The sequence below is a fragment of the Thunnus albacares genome, chromosome 16, assembly GCF_914725855.1.
Source record: "Thunnus albacares chromosome 16, fThuAlb1.1, whole genome shotgun sequence".
Lineage (NCBI taxonomy): Eukaryota > Metazoa > Chordata > Actinopteri > Scombriformes > Scombridae > Thunnus > Thunnus albacares.
In genome coordinates, this window is record NC_058121.1 from 18837444 (window position 1) to 18851640 (window position 14197).

Below are 14197 nucleotides of genomic sequence, written 5' to 3' on the forward strand. Positions count from 1 at the left end.
ATGGAGTTGCTGGGCAACGCAAACATAATTACCATGCTTTGTTCGTCTTTCTAATGGAAATACTTTGCTTATAATGACAATAAAGAGCATCCGCGCTGCAGCCGCCTGCGTTCAAGAGCGGTTCTGGGAGATTAATTCATCCCGCACTTGTTGAATGCGATTAGACAGCAGTGGTCATTGTTCGGGAAATAAGTGCGTGGGCGATGTCCCACTTCAGACATTTTCAACACAGAATTATCAGATCTTAGCAGTGAGGGGATGAACAATCTCTATTGTTGGCATCAGAATAACATTTAACTGTGTCAAAGAAAAGATGGATTTTCATAGAAATTTGTTATGCTGATAAAGTACACAAAACCCTTCAAGAACTTTAGATATCCCTGCCATTCAAAAACGCCACTTGTAATTTTTCAAATTCAATTATGTTCATGTCATGGTTTCCTCCCAAACAAACAAATGAAAGTAAAACAACTTTACGTCCTGCCAAATAACAAAATGACCCACAGTTGCACTTTGAAGAAACACAAAATGAGCCACATGGTTATGTCCCATTTTACACCTGGATTTATTGAGACACATACTATAAAACAGTATTAAAGGAGCTGGATAACAACAGTATTTTCATTGCTATAAGTTCAACAATACAATATAAATACAAAAACACGCACAGAATGGTTTGACAAGCTACAGTTAAAATAGAAAACAAAGAGGAGATACAGTAGAAACTGAGGAAATCAAATCGGTGACGTTGCTCTGCAAAAATAATCTGCTTTTTTTTTTTTTTTTTTTTGACAAACTAGAGAGCCAAAGGTTACATGTAATCACACAACAGAAACATTCAACTAGTGCAAAAAAGCCTCTAACAAACATAATAATCTTAAACTACACATTATATCTAATATATATAATATATATATTCATTTATTTATATATATCTCCATATAAATAACCCCTTAATTTGGCATTTATCATTCATAAAATAATTTAAACGTCCTAACAGACACTGAGTGGCACATTTGAAAGCGATGGAATAAAATTTAAAAGCACTTTTACTCATTTATCTCTGCACTAGATATGTGGTGAGAGCTTTATACTGTGTTGTGTGGTGCAGTAAGGGCAGACTGGAACACACGCACCAAAAAAAAAAAAAAAAAAAAAAAAAAGAACAAATGAGGAAAAAACCCAGTGGTTGATAAATGTCTTTCCCCAACATCCAACAGACCCACTCTATCCCCGAGCACTTGTATGACAGAACCGTTGAACACAATTGGTCAAAAAGTAAATTAAACTACATACATTCCAGTATATACAAGTACATCCCGTCTACCCTTTATGTGTATTACAGCAGAATAAAACAATAAATCTTTAAAAAGGCCAAAATAACCTAGAGGTGCTTTCATCCCCGCGTTTTTTAATGTGTTTTCATTTCATTGTCGTTGTGACTTTTTGTCATTTTGGTCGATCTTTGTTAGTGTTATGCCATGCAACATGAATATCTGGCATGATCATACTTTTATGTGCACAAATACTACAGTACCCACAGGATTACTTCATAATAGTACTTCCACGTCACATTTCCCTCTTTGCAGTGGCTTTTTTAGTCCAGCAGTGTCACCAGTGCTGTGTACAATGCTTCCTCCGAAACCATCTGTAGTCCCACAACCAGTTTGAGCATCAACCAGGGATGAGACACAGAGGGGATACAGGCCTTGTCTGAAATCACTGTTGTGGATGGTGTGTGGCAGCCACGTCGAAGGCCTTGTTACCAATCTGTTATAATTATTCTGTCTGATCTGCCCCGACCAAAGCCGAGCAGGGAAACAATGAGGATTACGAGCTGAGGTTGCTAAGGTGCAGTCAGGAAGCTATTAAGGGAGCACTTTACTTCAACACCGCCTTAATGGGTGGGAAACTGACGAGATGTCTTTGACTTCTGTCGGCCAAAGTTCTTGTCTGACTGGGAAGAGCCGGTCAATTAAAAGAATGTACTACAGCAGAATTACTGTGCTGCCAAGAATGGATTTATTATGTAACCAGTGGACTACAGCTTTGGCTCAGTTTTCACTGAATTTTAAGTGCAAAAACCCTTTAATGCAAAAACCATTTAATCCTGTCAAACTTTTCACTTAATAGTAGATGTCCAGTTTATTATATCAGCATATTTTCAATTAGGTGTTGTAACTACTAATGTCATTGTTTCATTTTGTAGCAATGCCATTAACCCTTTCATCACTACATTAATAGAAGTAACCACATTTTTGGTTACTATTAATGTATTGAAACATTTTTACCGGTTTCTTTTCTGTATTTTGTATATCTTTTATACTGAAGGAATAATATCTTTGTTGCATGAAAGAGTTTAGCAGTTGTAAACTTGTGAATATTGAGCACAAGCAATTCTGAAAGAAAAAAAAAAAACAACCAAAAAAAACCAAACTATGACTATTATATGTCAATTTTAAGTGAAGCACAGCAATTACATCATCTCCTGTGTTTGTGTTTCCCTTGTATTTAAAAGACAATTTGAGAAATCGGCCATGATGATCAAAATTGAGCATCCATCTGTGATCCCTTTATAGTCTGACTCAGCGAGATAAAAAGCCTTTTTATAGTCAGCTGTAACATTGCTGAACAACAACAACAAAAAAAAAAATCAATAATACATCATTGTGAAGTCAAACAACTTGCATTGTAGGATTAGGTGACACAGGGGGGGTTTGCCACTCCTTCATACAGTGATTTTTTTTTTTTTTTTTTTTTTTTAAATACATTCTTACTGTGAAATACAGAAAACCTACAGTAGTGCACTGCTACATTTTCCACATTGTTATGATGGCCTATCACATACAAAGTGCTCAGGACAGGACTGGTGTGGAGCGTACAGTGTATTCACAAAGTTTATTCACTTGTGCTGAAACATTAAGTCTTATACATATTCATCTCCCCTCTTCCACACTGTTTCTGTGAGTTGTTGCGGTTTATCGGGTACCGATTTTAAAAAAAACAAAACAAACAAACAAAAAAAAAAACAAGTCAGAAAAGGAACAGATATCCGCTATATCCGACCTGTGAATGTGAGAGTGTTGTGTGTGTGTGTGTGTGTGTGTGTGTGTGTGTTTGTGTGTGTGTTTATCTGTGTCCACCAATAGCTGCAGCTTGCGTTGTGCCCTTAGGATGCAGAGAACAGTGACGGTGATAGAAAAATTTAGATGTAAATACAGTGGAGGAGGGAGGGGATGTGTCTGACTCTGTTGCTTTGTCTCAGAGGTAACAGGTCCTCTCTTGATAAGTGGTTAAAACCCCTGTGAAACAGTGATAAGCACCAATGGCTCAGTGATATAAAGTTGGTATGTGGGGGGTAAGGGTGGAGAGGACGGTAAAGACTCAACAGAAACTAAGAGGTCGGGAGAGCTATGGTGTGTTTTGTAGGAGAACACAGAGTGAATATTAGTGAGACGGGAGATGTCGGCAGGGTTTACGTCTCTGGGTTGTAGAGGGCTATCTGTGGTGGAGTGTTTTGCACCTGCATATGTGTGTACGCGTGTGTGTTAGTGTATTTGTGTCTCGGTCTCAGTCGCTCACACCACCGTGGCAGGTCTGCGGTCCATCTCCTCCTCCAACTTCACCATCTGCTGCATGTCCTTGGCCTTTTCAAGAGACAGAAATCCACATTATAAATATCACACAAACACAGAAATTACATTAAATACACTTTGTAGAGGATCCACCCTCTTTCCCATTTGCATAAAACAGTTTTGCAATAACTCAACACTCTTATCATCCTAGTTTGATCATCAGTCTTAAGTTCTGAATGTTGCTCATCCCTTTATCAGGAAGAGACAAATCTGTTTCTACGTCAGCGATAATCCCTTCTATTGGGTGCATATCCTTTCATACCACTGCAGGTAATATAAACCACATACTTTTAATAAGAGTGACATACTGTCATTGCCACAAAATGTCTGCATTGGGACACTGTGTCACATAGTATGAAAGCAGATGATTATGAGCTGGAGTGAAAGCACAGAGGGACAGGTTGTGAGCTGGCTGTTTCTGCTTAGTAATAGCTGGTGAGTCACAGTGATAAATGACTCAAGCTGCTAGTTGGCACTGCTGACACCCGGAGAGCTGCAGACTGAAAATATGGGAATGGGATTTCACAATACAATGGAAAATGAATCATTTTCTTTCTTTTTTTTTTAAAAAATCTTGCAATCTCCTCAAAGACAGGCCTGTTGTGTTCCATTTCCCTGCTTTACTCAGCGGTGATTCACTTCAGCAGTGCTCATTATAGTAGTCATTTAAATGGCTGAAAAACTACAGAATTTAAACAGGCTCAGCAGAAAAAACTGATGCGAGGAAGAAAGAAGTAACTTGTGTGAGTGGGGGAAAAAGAAACAGAGATGGAGGGAAACATGACGTGCTGACAGAAAGGTGGTATCAGAGGTAGAGTCGAGTGAGATGGAGATGCCTACCTTGAACCTGTTTGTTTGCATGGTGTGATTTCAAAAGCTGTGCCGGAAGAAGCAAATCATATTAAAAAACAAATGAATATGTGCATACATGTAAGACACATGTACAGGTGTGACAGATGGGGAAAATAAAACACAAAGATGGAGATGTGAGTCCTCTCATATACAAAATGAATTATTTGAAGTGTAATATGTGTATGGCCGAGATACAGTCCAATCAAGTGTAATACTGAGGAATAATCTGTACAAAGCAATGTTACTGTATGTGTAACAGTAAATTGTTACATGAGAGTTGAGACTCAAATATGGACTTTATTCTTTGGGACCAGCAAGTTTCATTTACACTTATGGAGTATGAAGGCTCAAACTGTAAACAAACTGATTTTCTGGTGTGTTTTGGTTTAAATGCAGGAAGCATGTCTAATAAATGGCATGAAATTGAGAACAGGAGTCGGTTGACGGCAAGTTGGGAGACCAGCCAGTTGTGTTTGATCATTTTTCCTCAAAAATCTGCGATATATTGGCATATTGGATGATATAAAAACGATTTGTGACTGTTAAGTTCATCCTCTTTTCCTTATCGTTGTACCTGCTCATTGAACTTCTCCAGTTTCTCCAACTGTTCTCTCTGGTTTTTCTCTAGCTGCTCCATCTCCTTCTGATGCTTCATGGCCAGCTGCAGACACAACAGGGACAAAGACAATACATTATGACCACTGTTACTCTTTTACTGTTTATCATAAGCAAGTGGTAAGTTTTAACTATTAAAAAAAACTGAGTCTCAAGCCATGATTCATAGTCAAACAAAGATCACTGAAAGCAGTGTTTCAGCTTTCCTTTGATGTAAGATCAAACATTTTTTAGCTTTGGGTAAAATAGAAGAGGATGGCCAAAAAACCTTAATCAAATACAGTTGTCGAGCTGTTAAATTATGCAACATAAAAATTTTGTATCTTTTTGCACTATAGTACCTGTGCCAGGACTAAAAAGGGAGAAACTGATATATTTTTGTTTAAATAATAAAAGAGTAGTTTTTAAACAACCTACCCTCTTCCTCTCATCCAGGAACTTCTTGGTGTTGCTACTGTTTAACTCTCGCACTCTCCTAAAGAACAAAAACAAAGGGGGGACCATGGCATTATGAGTGCCATATAACAGTCATCACATCACAGTTCGACATGCAACAGCCAAAGCCACATAGAGTTGAGTGATTATATGATAATAGAGTGTGTGTGTGTGTGTGTGTGACCCACCTCTCTCTCTCTGCTTTGTTTTTGATGGACTTGTCCTGGCTGATGGCTTTGCTGTTTTCCATGGACATCTTGGCCTGATTGGCACGCATCTCTTTGCTCTGCCTAAATTGGGGAATACAGTGCAAGAAAAGCACAACCAACATTTACAATAACAGTAATCCTTTTAGCTGGAGGAATAGTATGCTGACAAGTTTAGCAATGAAATCTCAGGGTTACTTACTCTTTGGTAAATAGGTGTATACACATGTATATTTCAGTGTACAACTGTGTGTGTGTGTGTCTTTGAGCCTCTCACCGTTCATGGATGAGTTTAAGCTGCAAGGTCTGCTGCTCCTGGACGGAGGTCAGGAGTTTCTTGAGGTGCTCACACTGCTGTGTGACGTGGCTGTCCTTCATTTCCTGCTCCTCGTTGCTGTGACTACTGATCAGCTCCGACCACTCTTTAGTGTGCTGCGCTGTGATGTCCTTTACCTACACACACACACACACACCACAGGTACACACCATCAATTATACACAGCTGAGGAAGTTGTCAACATCAAAACTAAACCTGGGCTTTGCAGAGAGGATGCTAGTTTTAGGTAAGCAGCCAGAGGAGCCTTACCTTGGCTTTGTGATCAGTGTCTAGTGTTTGGATCTTGTCCTCTGTCTCCTTCTTCAGCTCTTGGCAGTTGTTTTCCCTGTAAGGAAACCACATACATATACAGTATATAACAAAACTGAACACATCCCTGTGCAATATCACTAAAATGTTTAATGATTCAAAATTGTATCATACAATAATTATAGTATTTTTAGGGTGAAGTGAAGGGTATTTGATCTTATTTTTAATTAAAAACAAACAGGTTAGATAGACTAAATTGAAAATGCAGGCAGCTTCAAAGTACAACATCAATGCAACAAACGTGAGTACACTTGTGACTCCCATTTAAGACTGATTGTCTGAAAAAGGTTATAAAAGAACCTGTGAACACCACAACTTTCTCAGTTTTGGCCTGTTATGTGTCTAATGCAACATGGCTCCACATGGTGAAGAATTGCCTGAACAAGTAAGAAACCAGATTGTGAGACTTCATAAAGATAGGGGAGGGTACAAGATCATCAGTAGGCTACTGAACGGAAGCCAAAACACAGTTGCAGCAGTGGTTCGGCTGTACAGGAGGACCTGTACTACCAATAACAGAAGTCGCAGTGGCCATCCTCGAAAAGTGACGGCACGCACAATTCGCTATTTACACAACCTTGCTTTGAAAAACAGACAGGCAAGTGCTTCTGACTTGGCACAACAATTAACTATGGAAATTGGTGTTTCAGTGACTGCTCAGACAGTGCAAAGGACATTGCATGAACCTCTAGGGATGACGTCCAAAAAGAAAACCGTTGCTCACAAAATGGCACAAAACTGCAAGATAAAAATTTGCCATGGGAACATGAAAAGAAGCCTGATGAATATTGGCGGCACATTCTTTGGTCAGATGAAACCAAAACAAATTAGTTTGGATCAGATGGGGTCCAGCATGTTTGGCATGGAAGTTGTAGGGGAGATGATATTTATAGATGGCACTATGAATGCGGGTTTGTATACCCAAATACTGGATGAAAAGATGACTCTCAAGAGGGTTGGCAGGAGAGGAATTTTCCAACATGACAATGATCCCAAACACTGCGAAAATCACATGAGAGTTTTTAAAGAAGAAAGAAGTGGAAAACTATGACCTGGCCAAGTATGTCCCTTGACCTGAATCCAATAGAACACCTTTTAGAGTATTTTAAGAGGAAGGTAGAGCAACAAAACCCTCCAGCAAAGAGCAGCTGAAAAGAATAATTTATGAGTTGTTCTAGACTGGTATCATCCAATTTGTTATCAAAAATAAAGGTGGACATACAAAATATTAAAAAAATAAAAGAATGGAGTCTCACTAATGAAGGGTGTTCTGATTTTTGTTGCAGCTTGTTCTTAAATATGGACCTTTCATCGTAGTTTAATTAGTCATTCTGTTTTTCAAGTAAATTGGCTTAATTCTTCTTGCATATTATCTGAAAACAAAATTGTATTAAATGGAAAGGATTTGTAATTACTGAACATTTTAGTGATATTGACCAGGGGTGTACTCAGTTTTATTAAATACTGTAAGTGATTTATATGTGCTTTCATCTCTAATACTTACAGTTTAGACTTTTAAGGAAGGTTTAGGTTTTTAAGAGATGTGTCTTATTGATCACATAGTACTGTTTCCAAAAACATGTGTTTTAACTTATCCTTGGAGTTTCCATCTGACATTGTGGTCAAAAATGGATTATTAATATAATGTAGTTATATAATGTAGCTCAAAGAAAGAAGTTTCTCCATGTTACCATGGTACTCGAAACACAGGTCACACTGTTTGGCTCTGGGCTGACAATGCAATGCTACACTGTTGGTACATTGTACTCTTGTAATTTTTCCCCCTTAATTGTTTCCACATAATGTAAATATTTTTTTTCTCTCTCTCTCTCATTTACCCTCGTTTCTTAATGGCTTTCTCTAGTAGTTTCTCCAGGGTTGTCTTCTCCTTTTCGTGCTGAGACACCATCTTGTCCACCTGGGTGCAGTGGGCTTTCTGCATTACATTTTGATCCTATTGGGGGGAAAAAAAACAAAAACTTTGTATCACTTACTATAGTTTTACAGTACATATACATGTGTATCAGTCTCTATGATAAAATAGAATATGAAATCACAACAGGCAGCTGCAATAAAGTGTGATCATTAAAAACATTCATATGTTGTTGTTGTTTTACATTGTGTAATGAGCCAGCAGTGATCCTTATTCAGTCAACAGATGGGTCTGAATGGTACTATTATTCATGTCTTATGCAATAGGATTTAATGGTGTTATAATTAATCAGCCACTATGAATGAGCCAGCATCCACCATGGTCTCTATGGTGAGCTCAAAGGAAAGGCAACTTTAGCAAGTCTAATTTCTTACAAAACCATACTTATGTGGCTGCTGCATCTATGTGTGTTTCTCATGGAGAAAATGTGTGTTTCTGTGTGTGTGTGTGTGTGTGTGTGTGTGTGTGTGTGTGTGTGTGTGTGTGTGTGTGTGTGTGTAGGTGAATGTACTGATGAAGCAGTGGTCAGTGAAAGATGAAAGGTGAAACCGGCACCTTGCTCTGTTTCTGTCCCTCTGAACATAAATGACTGTTCAGAATAGACAGGAGCCTCTTTGCATTACTAATGGCACCTGAAAGCCACACTGTGAGACATGGATCAGATAAACTTGGGTACAACATCAAGTTTTATGTATGTAGACTGTACAATGATCACATCTACTGAATTGTAGACTACAAAGCAAGTCAATAGTGGTAACAATGAAGCTAAGCAAGAATAACAGCTGGAAGACACGTCATACAAACAAGGCTTCTGCTGCCTCAACTCAACAAGATTTTCTTCTCTGTTTCATGCTGCATTCCTATTGGTTGGTTAGTAGATGGAGGTCGTAGCAGCAGTCACATTGTGAGATGGTTATCCTAAATTTCTAACACTGTCAGAATTTTGTCCCAGGCTATCTTTGGTCGCAAGACCGTGACAACGGCCATCTTTGAACCTCTCTCACAGTGCGACGTAGGACCACCGTTTTGGAGCCACGACTAAAGATATCACCACGTTTCTTTCATGTTGGTCGTCTTTCATCTAGGACGGCCCAAAATCGCACAGTGTATACCAGGCTTAACAGACAGGTCTGCACTAAAACAATCACCCACCTTTGAGTGTTTCTTCTTTAAAGTGTTGAGCTCCTTCTGTTGCTTTTTAATCAATTTAAGGTATGTCTGCAGTGGGAGAGAAGTATATTTAATTATTTTTTACAGGTTATGTTTCAAAGAGGCTTTGAACATACTGTTCCTGACTGGTAACACAATGGTTGCATTTTCTGGCAGGAATGTGTATAGTACAGAATTTACTTGTATGAGGTATTTTATGAGATAATTGCGAGTTCTTGTTGGTAATTATGTTGTAGATAAGGTATTTACATTGTAATTAGTTGTACAAATGAGTATTAAGAAATAGTGCAGTATTAGGTGCTTAGTCATTACTACTTACGTTAGCTACAGTAACTGTATAATGCAAAATTAAGCAGTAATACAAATTAACAAAGCAGTAGTATCATTTCATGAGTAGATTATACCAACATGGTCATTTAGCAATAACAAAACTTAATATATATTATATTATATTATATTATATTATATTATATTATATTATATTATATATTATATATATATATATATATATATATATATATATATATATATATATATATATGAATAGTTGACTTGGTAACTATTTTATAGATGATAAAAACCTAATAATAGCATACTTTCTCGTTATTTAAATACAAGTACCTTTTGAACTAACAGTTACTACATTACTTATTACATGTTTGGTAGTTCTTTCACATGCTACGTCTTGCAAACTGAGCTGTAAGAGCCTTGTTAAGGAGTTAAGAATCAGAAGTTAGGATACCAACCTTCATTTGTTTTAAGTCATCAATGCTGACATTAGGCACAAGTGCAGTATCTGAAACAGCAGAGAAAAAACAAAATGAAGTCTGTACCTACATAGTATGCATATGTATTTTTTTAATATGTATATATTCAAGTCGGTATTCACCCTTCTTGGTTTCTGCTGTGTTATTTTGGGCGGAGTTGGAGGTCTGGGCCATGTCTGAGCTGGCCTGTGGTGTCACACTGGTCTTCACAGTGTCCCCTTTACCCTTTCCCTTCTTGTCGTTCTTTGAGCTTCCACTGGGAACATCTGCTATGTCATTCTACAAAACCCAAAGGATGGATTTAAGTGGAAAGGGACGCTGTTTCTGTTGTATGACTGCAGTTGTACAGAGTAGTGTAGTTGCAGCATTCCTGTCATGTGGGGTTCTTTTTCCACAGTGAGAAAACATGCTAAACAGGGGCTGTACTCAGTTAGTCAGTTGTCAGTTACAAATCTTAAAACTCAATGGAGTTCTGTGTTTCTATTAACCCAGACTGGAGTTTCAGGTGTGTGTTTGTGTCTGTTGCTATGCATACCGTGTCAATCCCAAGTGCCTTCATCTGGTCAGCTCTCTTTTCTGCTATAGTCAAGAACTTCTTTGGGTCTGATAGAGCATCCACAATGGCTGCAACACACAAAATGATTCATAAATGCAGATTATGATAAAGAAAAAAAATGTCCATTGACATGCCAGATGGGTTTGTAGTCTACAGCTATAAAGATGACACTAAAATGTGTCATGCAGTATAAACTTTGTACTTTTCTTTAAGAGAGTGAAGGTTGGTGTTTTTTCAAATGTATGGTGAAAAAATGTACAAATATTGCTTATGACAGATTCCTAACTACTTTTATTACCTAAATGAAGATGAATCGTTACAAGACAATAAGGAAATCTAAGGGAATTCAATATTAAGAGCCACCTCTAAAGTGGTGAAAACAATGTTCCTTTGACCACAGTAACCAAATAAAGGCCTGCATATGCTAAGAAAGTACACTAGTCAATACTTGGAAGGATCTTACTTCTAGTTAAAAGAAGACTGTTTCTTTAGGAGAGGATTTTTTTTTGAGCTAGTGTGCTAGTAAAGTGCTGTGTGTCTGTTAGGGAAGTGATTCTGGCAGCAGATCTTATAGAAGAAGTCTAATGGTTACAGTAATGGTTCCTCAGCACATGCCCCTTGGCATTATGTAATGACAACTCCAATTGTCCTTCTCATTTGTATGCTTCTGCCTGTTTTAAACTGTCCATTAGAGCAGATTCAGAATCATTTGCGCCATGCCATTACTCTGAATGTTCAAACCAACCTAAGGCAGGGTGTAAGTGAGCGGGAGAAAGAGTTGTCTCCACTCCTCTCTTCTCCACTCCCTAAAGGCTACAGATGGCACTTTATTACAAGCTATCAATGAACCGAGAGCAGTAAAACATATGTCAGCATGAAACAAACCTGTACTTCAGCATTTAGACATTGAAGAACATGAAACAATTTTTATTTTGCATTTAATGTACTTGTGTGTGTGTGTGTGTGTGTGTGTGTGTGTGTTTCTGTTCCCCTCACCTCCGAAACCGTCGGGCACGTAGGTCTTGAGGATGATTTGGCAGAAGATGGTGGGCAACGAGAGGGGTTTGTTGCCCTCGTTCCTAAGAGAGATGTGACGGTAGCCAGCCTGCAGGCCGTCCAGAGGAAGGATGCGCTGGCCAATCAGCTTGTTGTTGTCGTCGTAGACGGCGATGCGCAGTACTGCCAGATCCGGTAAGATCACCTAGGAGGGAGGGATGAAGGGAAAAGGAGGGTGGTGGGAGGGAGAAGGAACCAGAAAAAAGTAAAAAAAAAAAAAAAAAAAAAAAAAAAAAAAAAAAAAAAGATGGTGTTAGGAACAGGGGAGGAAAAGAGATGTGAGGTGCAAGTGCAACAGAAAATAACAGAACTTGCAGTTAGGAGTCGGTCATCAGCCCCATGCAACTGTGGGATGTCTATTTAACTCATTCTGGTGTGAAAACTATTCCACAGCATTGCAGTAAAAGTCTCTTGTTTAAGCTAAAGCAAAAGCAGCATCATTAAGGGGGAAGGTCAAGGATGAAACTGGAGGGGACACTACAGTATCTGGGGACCGTCACAGTGTGATACAGGGGAAAACGCATGATAGCAGAGCAACATATAGCATATCTGACTACTGACAAGGCCATCTCCACAGCTAGTTCGCATCCTGGGAGCGCAGTATATCTTGTGTATGTTATGTGTGTGTGTGTGTGTAACTTGTGTTTGTGGATGAGCTTATGTGTGCACCCCCTTGGAAAAAAAGAGAGAGAGAGGGAGCGAGAGTCTTAACTGGCCTTGTGTGTGGAGATAAGTGAACGGAGAGAGGAGGATGATTAATACCTAGACGAAGGGGAAGGTAAGAGATAAGGCCACAGAATACTCACTAGAGATGAATGGGTGGAAGTACTTGCTTGTGTGTGTGCTCACGCAAATGTAGCCTTGCTGATGTACTGTGTGTATTGTTCACTGAGTCATCTTGACAGAGCTGTGTATGCGTGCATGCAAAAGGTATGGTATTTGAGGGCATTTGTGTTTGTGTGTGTGTAGATGTGAGAAACGAGTGTTGCCAGCAGCTTTGCTTATGATGCCCCTCTTTGATTTGAGTTTGAGTTTGTGTGTGTGTGTGTGTGTATGAGCAGAGCAGCACTGCGGCAGGCTGTGATTGATGGTGTGTGTTGGGGAGCTGGAGTCACAGTCATGGCTGAGAGACTCCTCATTCTGCTGAGAGCAGCACTATTACACACACACACACATTTCTCTCTCTCTCTCTTTAGCCTTCTATATCTCCCATCTTTCTTTTTCTCCTTTTCTTTCTCTTCCTCCATCTGATTCTGTGAATGCTCCTTTCTTCTTGCAGTCCTTTGTTCTTTCTCCCTTTCTTCCTGTCTTTAAACCAAAACACAGGGAAACTGTATCCCTTGTTCTTACTCCTGCTGTCCCACTCTCTACATTTGTAAATGACCACAGTCACCCTCTTTATTTTTCAGGAATATCCCAAATCACTATATGAGTTTGTCTTTTTTTTCTGTATGCATTCATGTACCATTTATGCATGTTACTAACTTGGCTTCTTCCCAAGAGTTTTTTGTGCTTTCTCGTCTCACAGGCCTGCTATTATTATTATTATTATTATCAGTCATATTCCTATTATTATGATTATCATTGTTTTTGTTATTATTGTTGTTGCTGTGCTTCTCTGTGTCTCTCCCCTCTCCCCTTTCCTCTTCCTCTTCCTCTCAACCCAACTGGTCAAGGCAGATGGCTGCCCACCTATAGCCCGGTTCTGCTTGAGGTTTCCTCCCGTTAAAGGGGAGTCTTTCTTTGCCGCTATTGCCAAGTGCTTGTTCATGGGGGAACGTTGGGTCTCTGTAAAATGAAGAGTACGGTCTAGACCTGCTCTATGTGAAAAGTGCCCTGAGATAACTTCTGTTATGATTTTGCGCTATTAAATAAAAAATCTAAATAAAATTAAATTTTTCTTTCATTTTTGTCCACCATCCTTTTCTACTTTTGCTTTAGCTTCTTCCAACCAAAATCATGGCTGTCCTCCATCTGTTTCTTCCTCCTCTTCCTCTGATTCCTGTTGCCCAAATATCACAGCTTCCATCACAATGCAGACAGCATTCCAGTGCGTCCTGCACATTTGTTTTACCTCACTTTATCTGTTATCTCCACCTCCTCTGCTCCCTCTCTCCCCCTCCCTCACCTAACGATCCCTCTCCTGCCCTTCTCACTACCTTTCTGAAGACGAAGGGCTCCTCGTTGTAAGCAGGGTTCAGTCCGTTGTTCATCACCATACGTGTGCGAAACTCCTTCCTGATGGTGTCCGTCGGGAGGCCGTACATGTCGACTTCAACGTATGTGCCGATTTTCTTGTCTGACAGGAACTGTCCAGAGAACACCT

At 39.1% G+C, this 14197-nt stretch overlaps 1 protein-coding gene across 2 annotated transcripts in view; it reads right to left on the reverse strand.

Moving 5' to 3' along the window:
- Nucleotides 1-541: 541 nt before the first annotated feature.
- LOC122999679 (1-phosphatidylinositol 4,5-bisphosphate phosphodiesterase beta-4-like) overlaps nt 542-14197 on the reverse strand; it is a 72624-nt gene continuing 58968 nt past the window's right edge. For both annotated transcript variants that reach the window (XM_044376804.1, XM_044376805.1), the window contains 14 exons: nt 14031-14195; nt 11812-12016; nt 10795-10883; nt 10382-10538; nt 10239-10288; nt 9475-9540; nt 8228-8343; nt 6330-6405; nt 6021-6196; nt 5726-5827; nt 5520-5577; nt 5062-5148; nt 4476-4512; nt 542-3647 (listed from right to left, as the gene is read on the reverse strand). In XM_044376804.1, coding sequence (XP_044232739.1) covers nt 3571-3647; nt 4476-4512; nt 5062-5148; nt 5520-5577; nt 5726-5827; nt 6021-6196; nt 6330-6405; nt 8228-8343; nt 9475-9540; nt 10239-10288; nt 10382-10538; nt 10795-10883; nt 11812-12016; nt 14031-14195 — 1461 coding nt within the window. In that variant the 3' untranslated portion in view covers nt 542-3570. The remainder of the gene's footprint in view (nt 3648-4475; nt 4513-5061; nt 5149-5519; nt 5578-5725; nt 5828-6020; nt 6197-6329; nt 6406-8227; nt 8344-9474; nt 9541-10238; nt 10289-10381; nt 10539-10794; nt 10884-11811; nt 12017-14030; nt 14196-14197) is intronic.